Consider the following 16,068-nt stretch of genomic DNA (forward strand, 5'->3'; position numbering starts at 1 on the left):
AAGGGAGGGGGTGAGCAGAGCAGCAGGTCTTTGTTGTAAATGTCAGCCTCTCCTCTAGATGGCACTATAAACTACTTATTTCCCCTTTAAGTATGTGACCAAATTATTTAAAGTGGAGAGGAGCCCTGGAAAAACACGACTACTCCATACAGTGCTCACTAGCGCCCCCCACGTACTCATGATTTGCGGAGATGTCAGAGCGCATCCCAACCACAAGTTGTGGTTTCTTCTGAATCCATGGCTATCATATAACAGAGTGTGTTTGTTGATGAAGCTGTCTAGCCTATTGTTAGATAGTTTCTCTAGAATTTTTGACAATTGTGGTAGTATTGAGACCGGTCTGTGATTAGTAAATTTGTGTACATCACCTTTTTTAAACAGTGCCACAACTTTTGCAACTTTCCTTTTGGTGGGAAATACTCCCGTTTGAAATGACATATTGCAGATATATGTTAAAGGTGACAAGATTCCATCTAGTACTTTTTTAATTAGCTTTCAGGTCATCAGCATTAGTGGATGTTTCTGTAACGCATTTGTTGAGCAGGTGTCTAACCCTTATGTCCTTCACTGGTGTGAGAAACATTGTGCCGGGGTTTCTGCCTCCGCCCTTATCAAAGTGGTTCCAGGGTAGGGATGAGTAAGGAATTGCTTTGGCTAAATCTGGTCCCACATTGACAAAGAATTTGTTGAATCTCTTTGCTATGGTCACCATGTTATCTTCCTTTGTGTTATTATCCTTGAAGTAGGGAGGGTAGCTAGGTTTTTAATATAGTTCCTGTTTTCTGCTACTAGATTACTGTAGTATTTTTTCTTGTCATCTCAAGATGGCATGTAGTTTGTTCCTATAGTTTTTGTATCTCGTTTCTGATTGGTCCGTCCTCCCCCGTTTATGTACTGTCTGCACAGGTGTTTTTCTTCGTGGAGGCATTTATCAGTGTTTTTCTTAGCCATGGTTTCTCCTCCTTATTCTGATTTGTGTGTCTTTTTTTCACAGGACAGTGTCTGTTGTACAACGTTGTAAATATTTGAAAAAAAGGAGTCAAATGCACTATTTACATCTGTTTCATTGTAGACATTGTTCCACTTTTGCCTCAGTAGTTCATTGTTCAGTGTTATCATTCCTTCTTCAGTCCTGACCCTCCTGTGTGTTTGTTCTGTGTCTGTCTCACTGTGTTTCCAGTCATAGATGGCAAAGATTGGCAGGTGGTCACTTATGTCATTTATCAGTAGTCCCCTACCCAATATCATTGATAGTGATGAAACTGTACTTGGGGTGTCCCTTTATTTAATAAGTGATGCTGTTTTATTATGGTTATTTTAAGGCCCAGGACACTTCACGCCAGTAGTTGACTGCCTTAGTTGTTGTGTGTTGGGGGGAAATTGACACTCACAGCAGCATGTACTGTATGTTCTGCACCTGCATGAGACTTTCCTGACCAGCAAGTAGCAGTAGTCTGTATTCTTCATTGAAAAAGGGGGGAAACCTGAAAAAATATTTATAGACATTCAAACTCTAGAGGAAAAGGAAGAGGAGCACTGACGTTGCGCCCCTGTGTGTAACAAGCAGCATGTACAGTATGTGCATTGTGAACCTGCCTATGTAGACACGTCAAGAAGCATGAAAATACTGCACCATTGACGTTTGTTGGTCAGTAGAGCAGTAGTTTTCTGCTGCCTCAAGATATCAATGACTCCACAATATATGCTGATGTGTGCAGATCTTTTTCATATACAAGAAAGAATCAATGTTTATCTATGTTTTCTTTTATTGTGTATACACTCCTGATCAACACTTTGAGACCAGTTGAACAATTGCAAGAATTTACATTTTGCACTGTTGGATCTTAAGACGGTTCTAAGTAGTGCTTCAAAATGCAAAAAGAAGACATTGAGCAAGCAATTTAGTGCAAACAACCATTTAACTGAAATAGGCTGTTCATCAGCTGATGAAGTTTAAGACCACAGCCTTTAAAAGCCTAAATCCTTGCAAAAATGTGGATTAAGTGCCATTTTCTGTCAGGTATCCACACTGTCATGGCAAAGGCAAAAAAGCTTTCTCTCTTTGAACGTGGTCGGATTGTTGAGCTGCATCAGCAAGGCCTCTCGCAGTGTGCCATTGCTGCTGAGGTGAGAGCACCAAACATGGGACATTGAACGGTGGGAGAAAGTTTTATCCTCTGATGAGAAAAAAATTAAACCTTGACAGTCCTGATGGCTTCCAACATCACTGGCATGACAAGGAGAACCCACCTGAGATCTACATGGCACAGTGGAGGGGGCGCCATCATGATCTGGGGGTTTTTTCCTTCAATGGAACAATGGAGCTTCAGGCTGTGCAGAGGCGTCAAACTGCAGCTGGCTATGTGGAGATGCAGTGTTGTGCATGAACATGAAAAGAACATGAACACGTTCATTTTTCTGTGAACTTTTAACTGTGTGAATTAGTTCAGATTGTGTGAAATGCACGACAAACGTCAATGTTGTGGTCCAATTAAGGCCACATTATACTTCTCCGACTGAGTAATGCATTATCCGACTGCGTCACCACGGAGACGCCTCGAGCCTTTATACTTCTGCGTGGTGACGGACACGCGCTGCAATTTCGTAGGGGTGCACAGCGATGTGCAAGGTAAAGCCCAATTTATACTTCTGCGTAAAGTGCTCTGCGTAGGTTCCGCAGAGTCCTCTGCGTCGACGCAGAGCCTGTCGTAGAGCCTCTGCGTCGTCTCGAACTGCACAAAATATTTTTTAAGTGTCCGTCACTCCGTCAAGGGACAACGGAGACGGCAAGAGCTGCGATTGGTCCTTAGGACAGGCCGAGCTAAGCTGCTCTGTGCCAGCTCACAGTGAGCACCGAGCGTCCACAGACGCCGATAACGCCGCTGCCAAACTATAAATACGTCTTATCTTAACACACACAGCACATGTTTCGACTCTAAATGGCAAATTTCTCGCCTCAAATTATCTTAAAACTGCGTTCCGTCACACAGAAAAGTGAGAAACGGCCACTGTTTCAACAACAACAGTCTTTCTCTCTCGGACGCCATTGCTCACTGTAGCCAGTCATTAACCGTCTTGTACAAGAAAATCGATCCGTTCAGCACATGTGTTTGGCTGAATTCCTACACCGACACCTCTCTTGCCGCTCAGTATCATAACCGAACTGTCTAGGTATTTCTGGGTGCGAGCGGTTTCAAACCTTTCAGAGGATGGATGATATTCGTACCATATGCATATGCTATTCAGAATAGATCTTAGATCGGGCCCAAAAAATCAAGCCCGACCCGACCCGAGCCTGTGCACGTTGTGTCCGAGCCCGACACATTAACTGAGCCCGAGCCCCATTTAAACCCGACATTTTTTGTAATACGTGAGCCGTAAATGTACACGTACACGTACGTACAGCGGGAGCGTGTTGACCTGCTGCCACAGTATAATTGATAACAATAACAGAGCCGCTGAGATCCGCGTATGTTGCTAATGACGATACACTTCCTGGTTTTTAAACGATGCGTTCATGTTCGCAGGTTTTTACACCTTCACACAATACGACGTGCTATAACATACCACACGAACACGATCAGGGAGAAAAAACACAAATGCTTGATCAAGGGCAGAGAATCTAAACTCTAATTCAGAACCGTTTTTAATCGTGATGTGTACTTCAGCGGGAGAAATCGGAGGTGTGCCGTGAGAGTGTGAGAAGTCAATCTAATGCGTGAGTCTCACGGCCAATGCGTGAGAGTTGGCAGCTATGTAGTTCATTTTGAACATGTGTGAACTGAACTTTGAACTAGTTCATGAAAAGTGTGGAGATGTTGAAGGTGGCATCCCTCATGACTGAAGGCCATCGTCTGTGTGGTAATGACTGGGTTTTTTAATAGGATAACGCTGCAGTTCACAATGCCCCGCTGACAAAGGACTTCTTCCAGAGAAATAACATCACTCTTTTGAACCATTCTGCGTGTTCCCCTGATCTAAATCCAATTGAGAACATTTGGGGTTGGATGGCAAGGGAAGTTTACAAAAATGGACACCAGTTCGAGACAGTGGATGCCCTCCGTGAAGCCATCTTCACCACTTGGAGCAACATTCCCACTAGCCTCCTGGAAACACTAGAATCAAGCATGCTGAAACAATTTTTTGAGGTGATTAATAAGAATGGCGCAGCTACTCATTAGTGAGTCCTTTTTTGAAATTGTTATTTCTATGTTAGGTTTTTTTTTAGATGTGGTCTTAAACTTGTGATCAGCTGATTAACAGCCTATTTCAGTTTAATGGTTGTTTGCAATAAATTGCTTGCTCAATTTTTATTTGCCTCACTCCCATTTCTTTTTTTTGCATTTTGAAGCACTACTTAGAACCTTCTTAAGATCCAACAGTGCAAAATGTAAATTCTTGCAATTTTTCAACTTTCAATTTTCACAATTTTGATCAGGAGTGTATACATGATATGTTTGTTACTGAGTGTACAGTATGTATTGATCCAGATCAATGTATCTTTACACACCTAAAATATATAGTGTGTAACATTTTATTTACAGCTGAACTGGAAATCTTAAACTTCTCACCCAAGTTAAATCGAACAGAAATCATTTGTGTTTTGGGGTGGGAATCTTTACGTGCCTCATGATTCGATTATGATTGCTATTGTCTTCTTCTTGATGCAATTTCCTGTTCTGCCTTTTGTACCAACTATTTTATGTTATTTAACATTTACACCTAAAACATATAAAAATCTGAATTTGGACATTTGTGAATCGATTCAGAATCGTCCATGTCTAAATCAATGTTTCTCCCCACACCTACTAGTGTTTATAATGAACATGTTATACATAATGTTTGAATACATTTCTACACAGAAGCCACTCTAACTGTGAAGTGTTTTTGGTCGGGGTGTGAGCAGATGTGTAAGAATGTGTAAGAACACACAGTTGTCACCCACACCACAAAGTACAGTTAAGAAAAAGAAGCTATGTTCACATCAGCGTGGGACACTAATGTGTTAAGCTGCGCTTGCATCCTTGGATTTTTGGTTTTGAGGGAAAACATTTTTCAGAGTGTTTTTGTTCTCATCTGTATGACATTGTTGAGCAGTGGAAGTCTCAAGGCTGTGTGGATAAAGTGAGTGAAAGAACAGAATAGGTCCCTCGGTCCTCTCCCTTCCTTTAACACCCACACAGCAGACACGGTCACCCACAGGCCGGTTGGACCGTGAATCATCCCCCCTCCCTGCTCACAATTGTCCTTTTCATTTTCTCTCCCCCTCTTTCTCTCCCACGCCCTCTTTTGTTGCTGTCCTTCTTCTTTTTTGCCAACAGTTATTCTCGAGAAGCCCATTCGCATCCCAAGGTCCCTGTCAGTGAAAGCTGCCGGTGTGCTCAAGGGCTTTCTTAACAAGGTGAGAGCAGTCCACTCCCAATCAGCCTCTCTTTCTCTCTCTCTCTCTCTCTGTGTGTGTGTGTGTGTGTGTGTGTGTGTGTGTAGGATCACTGGCAAAAAAAATGTTTTATGAACAGTCTGATTGCCTGAGTGTGTGCTTATGTGCTTACTCCTGTGTTACAAAAGCTTGAAACTTAAATCACACAGACATTTTAACAGATTAAGCAGATTATATAGATATTATCAGTACCACAGTCAGAACTTTGGATTGGCATGTTGAACTGTTTCCAGGGGCTGGTACAGTTCAGGGTCACCAAATTATTTGCATTTCCATTGACACCCTGATGTTGGCGATACCAAGCCCAGTGGTACGACTCCTAAAGGGGTGGACCTAACAGACACTGCAGTCCATTGACTGGCTGAGGGAGAATCATCACTTGTGTGTGAAGAACATATTTCCCCAACACCCTGAAATGTTTTGGTTTGTCCACAAACATTTCAGGGTGTTGGGGAAATACAGACCAAATTTTTTTCACCATTAGGTGTTTAATGAATTCAACAACAAATATTGAGAAAACAAGCAACAACATGATCATGAGTTTCTGCCCTGAAGAGTAATTTAGACTGTGGCTGAGGAAAATTTGACTTTATCCTCTCTTAAAATGTTAAACATTGGCTTAAACATTGGCTTGTGTGGAAATTGGAAGGCCCGACATATGTGTATATAGTGTGTACACATTGTTATAATATTTGTTCAGCTATTTAAGAGGCTGTTTAATGGCTTTTCGTAGCAGAGGTGTATCAGAAAAACTGTGTGCGCACACCCTGTTCATTTGCATTTTACTTTTAAACTGTTGACTTAAGTTTTACATGTCTCATACAGCTGCTGGTCCCTCAGTTTCACATACCCTCCCTGTTTCTTAACCCTTCACATCTGCACACGACCACTGTGGAATCACACTTGACCCTGGACGACTTAAAGCCGCATTCATGTCACTAAGTTTTCAGATGAATATAATCTGCGTCCAGTCAAGCGTTTCAGCTCCGAATCAGAAGTAATAAACTGCATTGCACTTTGTGAATGAAGCTCTCATTATGCTCATTGTTTCCAAATGCTATTACAAACACATCACTGAGCCCACTGAAGTTTATTTTGTCTTGTCTCGAATAATAGGTCACCAAATGCAGATTAATGAGCCATTGAATATAATCCCTAATTAAAGTTTCGGTAACCTTTTCTTTTACAGTCCCCTAATTACCAAGTATTTACCTGGTAAATTCATGGTAACACAAAATTGTTACTAGGTAATTGCCAATGGTAATAAGAAAGTAAATACAAGGAAACTATGGCCAAAATACTGGGAAATTACCTGGTAACTATATAGTAAATTATAGTGTGTTATTGGGTAATTACTGCTGGTAATAGGAAGGTAAGTACAATGGCCAAAATTATGGGTATTTACCCAGTACATTATAAAGCGTTATTGGTAATAACTACAGGTGATACGTAGGTAAATACAGAGAATCTACAGCGGAAAAACTAGGTATTCATCTGGTAAATGATATTGTGTTATTGAAAAATTACCACAGGTAATAAGCAGGTAAGTATAAGTATTTCCCTGTTATATGTATAGTATATGAAGAGGTAAATATCTAAACTAAAACTCTGCTCTAAAAGAAAGCCTTGTTTGTTTCCATGTAATTACCATGTTCTTACATACATAGTTTGTAATAGATAACTCACCTCACTGGAAAATAAACACAAACCTTTACCATGTAAGTTCTGATATATTACTATGTAATACATGGTAATGGACCAAGGAAGCCTTGCTTGTTTCCATGCTATTACTATGTTCTTACTAAATCCTTTGTGATAGATTATGCACTTTTCCATGAAAAGAACACAAACTTGAACCTTAAATGTTCCACATCATTACTAAGTAAAACATGTCAAACTACCCAGTTAGTAAGATACAACTGTACCACACAAAAAGGAATGTTTAATACCAAGATTTAACAAAGGCACAGTGGAAAGTAACAAGATGTACCAAAGTAACCATGAACATTATTGAAAATAAATACCCACCATTTTGGCCATAGTTTCATTGTACTTACCTTGTAATTACCAGCAGTAATTACCCAAAAGCACAGTGTAATTTACTATATAGTTACCAGGTAAATGCCCAGTATTTCGAGTAAGCCCTGACTGCAGTACGCAGATCGAGGAGTGGCACAACGTGGGTGGAGCTAAACGTTTGACTCCGCCCACGAGGGAGAACATATGTTTGAGTTCAAAATATTGCGCGCGTTTCTGCTAAGAGGGAAGTTGCCGTTCGTTGTTCGTCCATTCCAGTGTTTCATCCGCCCATGATGAATAAAGAAGATCAAAGTATCTTTACTCTACTACTGTGTGGAGGAATTTCAAAATAAAAGTCCATATTTTCCAAGTGGCATAATCGGCCATATTTGAGCGACTGTAAAAATATTTTGCACAATAATTCCTGGCTATGGATGGTATCTCTGTCTAAGACTACACACACACTCAATATCAAGCATTTTTACTGTACCAATATGGAGAAATTCTACTTTAAATATCTTTGTTTGTTATGTTTAAATCCATCAATAAATGCTTCTAGTTTAAAAAGGGATTTACAAAACAACATGGAATTATATAATTACATTATCATCTCTCGCTATATATAAATATTATATAATATTATATATTATATATAATATATATAATTATACTGCATTGACGTTTGAGTATGTGCTGCCTGATCTCCGCCACCAGATGTCACTAGCGCTGAATCAAACGTTTAGCGGGCGGAGTCAAACGTTTAGCTCCACCCACGTTGAGCCACTCCCCGATCTGCGTACTGCAGTCAGGTGCACTTGAGTATTTCGGCCATAGTTTAATTGTACTTACTTTTGTTTGAACACTTTTGTTTTATCATGAATTTACCAGGTAAATACCTAGGACTGTAAAAGAAAGGGTTACCAAAGTTTCCTGTGTGAGTGAGGTTGGTTAAAAACTGACCACCTGTCTCGGGAAATGACATTCAATATGAGTCAAGGAAGAACTGATGTTTTGCTGTCAAAGATTGCTGTGACCTGTTATTTTAAAGTTATACTTGCACAATACATTTTAATGTGTCAAGCGACAGAAATTAAAAAGGTGTGTTTAATGTCCCTGTGTTGCAGCTACTGTCATATTGTTCCTCACCGTCTCATTTAGAGGTTTCATCGACACCTGTCAGACCAAAACTTTTGTATTTGGTTCAACAGATGCTCTGACCATCTCTATTTTGTGTGCTCCCATTTAGAAGTAAAGTTTTAAAATGTTCCCGAGCCTCGACCAAAATCGTCCAAATCTAAATTATTCCTGGAACTTTCATTCCGATAATTTTATCCAATTGTGTCATTTTACACACTAACAAACAGACAAACCTGGTGAAAAACACAACATCCTTGGCAAAGCTGTAAATAAACAAGCAGACAGATGGATATACAGTATACTGATCAGGGTGATACAGTACTGAAAGATCCAGCTGGAAGATAAGTGTATGGTTACCATGGAGATGACTGAAACCTTGTTGCCAATAAAATAAAACTTATGTCAAGCAAAAGTGTCAAGAGAGACAGGATATAAGTCAAGTCTTTCTATTTTAAAACAAATCTTGACTTGGACTTAGAGACTGAGATTTAAAACAAACCCAAAGTTTGGGTCTGTTTATGGACAATTCTGTGTTTAGCAGGAACCAGTGGACAGCCCGACAAAAGAAATCTACACAGTTATATCCAACTTCATGTTACATTCATGTAAGTTATGAATCTGAAGTGAATACAGGTCAGTGTGAAACCAAAAACAAAACAACATAAAAATGAAATCAAAATTGAAGGTTCAAGTGAATTCCATAAATTGTGGTGCAGCCCTTTAAAACATGTACCAAGGTCACATAATGTGCAGTACACGTGTCTAGTACATGTGTGTACATTTGAAAAGTAATGTTTATGCTACCAGTTTGCAACGTATTAGTGTTTCTTAGAGACACGAGAGCATATCTGCTCATGTACAGTATGTCATCTTCTCTCAGCACTGGATGAAACATCTGGAGTCAACATTGACTAATTGTCCACATGGCCATTGTTGCTTCATTCTCTCGGGAGTCGTATAAAATCTGAAATATATTAAGAGAGACGCAGTTTTTCTTTTGTTTTTTTTTACAAAGTCACCCCCTGTACTTTATTACTGTCTCCATAAAGTAGAATCAGACTGACACTGAGTCATACTGAACAAGGCAGTTAGAGATGATAGACTTCACCCCATTCAGGCAACAAGCCTCTGTTGGTCATGTTGGCGAGTGCAAGTGCGGAAGCACAGACAGACAGAGAGACACACAGAGCCACCAAAAGCAATACTTCAATCCCACTCCATGGGGTGAAGTAACAATTATAATGTTGCATTGCTAGGACACACACTTGCTTCTGTTGACGTTTCTGATCAGCTGTCTTTGGTCGCAATAGGATCCTAAGGAGCGGCTGGGTTGCCAGGTCCAGACGGGCTTCGTGGATATCAAGGCGCACACGTTTTTCCGCAGTATAGACTGGGAGCAGGTAAGATTTGAAACAAATTCTCAGGTGTGTGTTTCACTTTATTAAAACAAATGCTACATAGGACTACTTTTTATTCAAAATCAGCGTTTTCACATAACAGGAATATGGCATGCACATAAAACACAGAAACAACAATGGTGAAAATTAAGAGCAAGTGTTTCTGTTATGAGTCTGACACTGAGCTTGAACTCAAAGGGTTTTAACAGAGCTTTGAGTAGCAGCTGATAAGAACCAATCAGGAAGTGAATGTGGGCAACTGCATCATAGTTTCCCAAGGGTTTCTGTTTTTGCCCTGTCCAGAAAAAAACGCAGCCCCAGAGAGACAAACGAAAACAGAGCCAGCGGTTTTGTAAAGAGTCTGTGTTATGGGGTTCTAAAGCGCTGAGGTAGTGTGGAGGACAGGCATGTCCCGAGCAGAGAGCAAACATAAAATGTAAAGGAGTAGCATGGGGATGTAGACAAAACTATTCTGTACACATCCCTGGATCAAAACAGCGAGGAAGACATTCAGATGTCATAAACAGACATTTTAACAGATGACACAGTCGTATAGGCACCGATATGACAACAACCTTTTGCTCCAAAATAAAAGACTCTAACAAAACCGCCCACACGACTGTCAACACTCCGCCATCACAGAGTAAAGGCAGCATAAACGAGCAGTTATACTGTACTTTGAGAAGAAGTTATTGAACAGCAGTTCATCAGCAGTGAGACCCGGGCACAAGTCGACTGCGGCTGACAGCTGATCTGCGGTTTGGCTTTACAACCTGTCAGTTAATTTAGAACGTAATGCAACGACAACAGACAACAGACACAGAATCAACACCGCACACACCCACGTGTAATGCCAATCAGCTATGAGAACACTGCACAGCTGTCAGTCCACATTCAGAGTTGCTTTTGTCAAACTTGATAGTGTGTGTCTGCTTTCTACTTGAAGAGCTTCAGCAACACAGTGAACACACCCCCTCTTCTTCACAGTCTGAACAGGCGCATCAGTGAGGAGGAGCACCGCATGCGTGCATGCTTTAAAAAATAGATGATATGCTTGTAGTCGTTGTGTGCTGCGTGCAGAGAAAGTGCCCCCTCTGTGCAGCAACAAGGCAAATAAAAGTGAATTTTCAATCACACACGTTCGCAGCAGCTGAAAGCGCTGGCAGTGGACGTGGACGTGGAGGTTGTGGTTGCGTTTGCATGATTGATGGTGTAGGTCTGACGCCCCCAATGAGTGGAGCGCGACATGAAAGAATCAATACAAGTCATCTAATATTAAGGATCTTTACTGTAGCAAACTTACACCGAGTTAGTGCATTATCTGTTTATCCAATGCAATTCAACACAATTCTTACTTTAAATCCACCATTTCATGATTTTAATACACTGTGTCACAAATGCACTTCTGCATTTTTTGATCAACAGCAACACAACTTAAATCTCCCTCATGTTTTTGTGCTGTTCCAGTTTCTTTGTTTCCATTAATTACTGGACTGTGGTGGTATGAAGTGTGGAAAAGCTGGTTCTACAACAGACATCAACTTTCTGTTTTCTCGGGGCATTGATTTGGTGATATATCGTCGACCTTCCTTGTGCAATACGATAATCAATATGACAGGGCAAATATGCCAGGGCAAATATGACAGGGCAAATATGCCAGGGCAAATATGCCAGGGCAAATACGCCAGGGCGGCACTACTTCATGTCTCCTCGAGGTGGTGCTGTTCAAATGAATGAGAGAAACTTAGATGGAAGAAAAGGGAGTTTACAGTGGGATAATGGTGGAGAAAGCTACATTAAGAGATGCTCCATCCATGTTCAATACATATTTTGCACTTTTCATGTTCTTTGTTCACATTGTTGTGAATGAATAGAGAAACTTGCACTTTTTTAACTTTTCACATTGATGTCTTGCTTTCTTCAGTTAGACAGCTATTGCGATGTATCGCTGTATATTTGAACACACACAGAGTCGTTGTATCGTGGATCATGTATCAAGTCTCCTGAGGTACCCTGTGATTCTCACCCCTTATGTCATAAGTTGACTTTTGTCACAGTGTGGACTTGCTACACTTTATGACACGAGCTTTAAATCTGTAGCGTGTAACTTTAAAAATATTCAAAAATTAGATAAATGAGTCTACATGATGCTGATGAAACCCATCAGCTCCACAACACTGTATAGCAGTGTTTTGTTCTTGAATGTGATTTAATGTGCTTTATGTCACTGTACCTTTAAAGAAACATTTCTGCACCCCAAGTGACAAAAATGTACCTTTATGTCCTGGTACAAAAATGTACTGATTGGTACACACTGAGAAAGGTACAGTGCTTGTACCCTGATAGCGACAGCATTCTCGTACTTTGATTTCTTAGTGTGCAGGCACGATTAACAGCTATGCTGTCTGTTTATGAAAATTGGGATTAAAATAGCTAAACTGTGAAAATTGTACGTGTTTCAAGTTTACAGTTACTTTATAAGAGCACCATTGATATGTTACACTATCATGAATTAAGGGCACTTTTCTCTCCTTGTTGTCGCTGTGTCTCTCTTGGGACAATTAGGCTGGGTGGCAGGTAGTGTGTATAAAAGAGGAGGGAAAACAATTGTCAGTGAGATGTTAATGAGAGCTGCAGTGGTGCCTGTGAAGTGCACACCAAAGGCAAATTGGGGGAAATATATCAAAGCAAAGAGAAATCCTGAGCCCAGTGACAAAGCTTGCATGTAGTGCTCAGGGGAATACAATTTGACAAAGCAGTGAGACGTAGAAGAGCGACGCTCTCTGCCCTCAAACTACAAACCTGTCTCCAAACCTGACAGTGCTGGCAATGCCGCTACTGTTGTTACCACTTATTAATATTCATCAGACAGTTCCAGGGGGAACGCAGAGTTTTCGTCTCTGAAGAGATAACACTTTTGAATATCATTTTACCTGCTGTCCTCCTTTTATTCCCTCTCCAAATGCACAGTGCTTCACTGCCAGAGAACTGTCAAGCTGATGAACACTGAGAAGAAAGTGATTATTTGCAAACAGGTAGCACTGAACTTCAATCAAGGGATTCTCATTCACTCTGTGATCACACAGGGAACTCCAGGTCCATCCTCTTTACTGCATCTGTGTCTCTCACCTTTGAATTAAATTTGTGAGTAGGAAGTTTGCCTGGTCATGTCCTATGACTGATGTTTGACAGAGTAATCGCTCATGGTCATGTTACAGCTGTGTCCTCTGCGTACTGTGTGGCTGTAGGGTCTCATCTCTGCGTCTTTTTTCTGCTGTGTTATCTAACCGTGTCAGGTTTATTTTGGCTGGAGCAGCTTGTGCCTCAGCAAAGCCACTTTGTTTGTCTTTTGTGGAATTTTGAGCACTTTATGTGAGCTTGTTTGTGTAATTGCTGGAGAAAATAGTCAATTGTTGACATTGTGAGATGAAGGCTCTCTGTCTTGAGCTCCTTTCACCAGATGAGCACACACTTCATTATGGGACAGATGACTTGAGGCAAACTATTCAGCCCTGAACGCCTCCATCCATATTGACATGTGTTTTTTTTTACTGCATTTTGTTTAGCTCTCTTTTAGACTCGTTTGCCCTTTTCTTAGGTTCTATTGCAGCTGAATGAGTTGTTGCTGGAATAGTGGAATATCTGGTTCGTAAAACAACCAACGAGACAACTAAAACTCTAAACTGTTAAGTGATTGGTCAGAGTCTCTTGTCACCAACCAGAGAACTTTAGCTTATTATTAAAGCTCCCATAGAGTGGTCCTAATGCACATATATGTTAGTTATGGAGGTCTACTTAAATACATTAACTTATTTTATGGTCAAAAACCTCCAAGTTGCGGTAAATGAGCCGATTGGAAATCTCTCCTCACTGAAGCTCTCGTCAGCCGAGCTGTTTCAGACTGAACTCTCACCCCCAGAAGACAGACTGTGTTGTGATTGGCCAGCCAGCGAAAGCTTTCCCAACTGTCTTGTGATTGGCCAATACCTGGAAGTGACGTAATCAGCATACCAGCTCTCAGAAGCGCAGCTCCCCCCTCTGGAACGGTGATTGCACTGCTACTCTTTATCAACATTGTTTACTTTTGGATTACCGCAATACAAATGCAAATAAAGACAAAGAAAGAAGAAATATCCATAAGATGACTTTTAATTCTGTGTATACAACAGAACACAAATATATAACTTGAAAACTGTAAAACAGTTTACAAAGCAAAGATAAATCTGCTTCTTTACAATGCAAACTGTAAATGCTTTTTAGTTTAAAACATTGTTTAAGAGGATCCTCACTAACCAATCCAGTGTCACTTATATGTCCCCCAAAATTACCCATACAATTTCCTAATATAATCATGCTATTATAATACCTTGTTGTGATCTAAAGTGTTAGTGACTTATTTCAGTCACTGCAGGTGTTTCAGGCAATTTTGTAACGTACAAGCCCCAACATTGAAATATGCTAATAATTCTGATGTTCATACTCAAAACGGATGGAGCAACCTTAGCTTACCGTTTTTAAATGATATGTCATGTAGAGCTAAGTAAGTAGAGCTGTGAAAAGCAAACTGTTGCTTGCAAAGTTTGCATTTCACTTTTTTACTGTCATCTACTTTTGAAAAATGCTGCCACACTGCTGATGTATTTGACATGGATGTGAAAGGAGGACTGACTGTAGACTAAAATGAAAAGCTCAAAATTCACATCTAATTAATGGCAACGCTAATCTGTCTGTCGCTCATGAGCCACGGAGCAAGAACAACACACTGGGCTGGACTAAACCAAAATAGTGGAAAACAAGGGGGTGTTCTCTGAAAACAGGCTGTCACCTGTGAAGCACGGGTGCTGTAAAACACCCCTATTAGCATGTGGCATGTTTCCTCCTAATTAAATTAAATAAAATATTTAGTCGACCAATCACAATTTTGGTCGAGCCAGAGCGTGTCGACCAATTAGTCGACTAGTCGACTTTGACTTCACAGCCCTAAAGTGCAGATACTAGGCCTGTCGGATGTTAATCGCTTTGTTCATATAGAGACGTGCTCGTGAACCACAATGAAGGAGAGAAGCACCACTCAGAGTGTGAGATTAAAGAAGTGTGCATCTAAACAAGAGCGTGGCGTATGACTCCTCGTCTGTGACTGTACTTACATTAACACCTTCTTCTGATCATGACTGTCTCATCTTCCAGTCCTACCCTCAAGGCACACACACACAACACTGTTTGCACAGCATTCATAGAGGACCCTCATTGATGTAATGCATTCCCTAGCACCTTACCCCATCTTAACCATCAGAATGACATGCCTAACCCCAAATGAAACCCTAATTTAAGCCTAAAACCTGAACCCTTAACCCCCCCCCCCCCCCAAGCCCTTTAAAGATCTGAGAACCAGCCAAAATGTCCTCACTTTCCCAAAATGTCCCCACTGTATATGTTTATACAATTGTTGGTCCTCACACAGCAACAAATGCAAGAATGCATAGGCACACACAGCATTCGTAGTGAGGACACTACACTGCATGGTGCAGTTGACCGAATTCTGATGTTAGGTACACATAAAGTAATGAGAGGAGAGGAGACACAGAAGAGAGACTCACCAATAGCTGCAAGATTTAAAATAATAATAACAAATGCATATGTGCATATTAGTATTATCCTCTATGTGCCTCTATAATAATACGAATACTAAAACTAATAATAATAATACTTTTTCTTTTTATTTAAATATTATTATTTTGTATAATCATCATCATTATTTATCACTATTATAATGCTGTTTTGCAATTAAACTGTACTTTAATATCAAAACTTGGGAGGAAGGAGGAGTCTGTCAGGGCAGGCGAGTGTAGTCACTCACTCACTCATGATATTTATTATTATTTATTTAACTGAAATGTCTTATCCAAATAACCAATGATTTATAAAGGAAAATCATGAACATTTACAGGGGTGCCCAAACATTTGAATACCACTGTATTTATCATCTGTTTTTGTTGTTTCATGAAAACAAAATATATACTTTATATACTGAAGAGAGAAGGATCAAAGATAGACACATATTTCTAATATCAAATC

General features: G+C 40.3%; 1 protein-coding gene across 1 annotated transcript in view; it reads left to right on the plus strand.

Annotated features, from left to right (window-relative positions):
- The window catches only part of prkcz (protein kinase C, zeta), a gene marked incomplete at both ends in the record, with an annotated part of 236,578 nt that overhangs the window by 189,711 nt on the left and 30,799 nt on the right, over nucleotides 1-16,068 (plus strand). The window contains 2 exons of the mRNA XM_083891163.1: nucleotides 5,322-5,401; nucleotides 9,907-9,996. Coding sequence (XP_083747289.1) covers nucleotides 5,322-5,401; nucleotides 9,907-9,996 — 170 coding nt within the window. The remainder of the gene's footprint in view (nucleotides 1-5,321; nucleotides 5,402-9,906; nucleotides 9,997-16,068) is intronic.

The sequence above is a fragment of the Microchirus variegatus genome (genome assembly GCF_963457635.1).
Source record: "Microchirus variegatus genome assembly, chromosome: 6".
NCBI lineage: Eukaryota > Metazoa > Chordata > Actinopteri > Pleuronectiformes > Soleidae > Microchirus > Microchirus variegatus.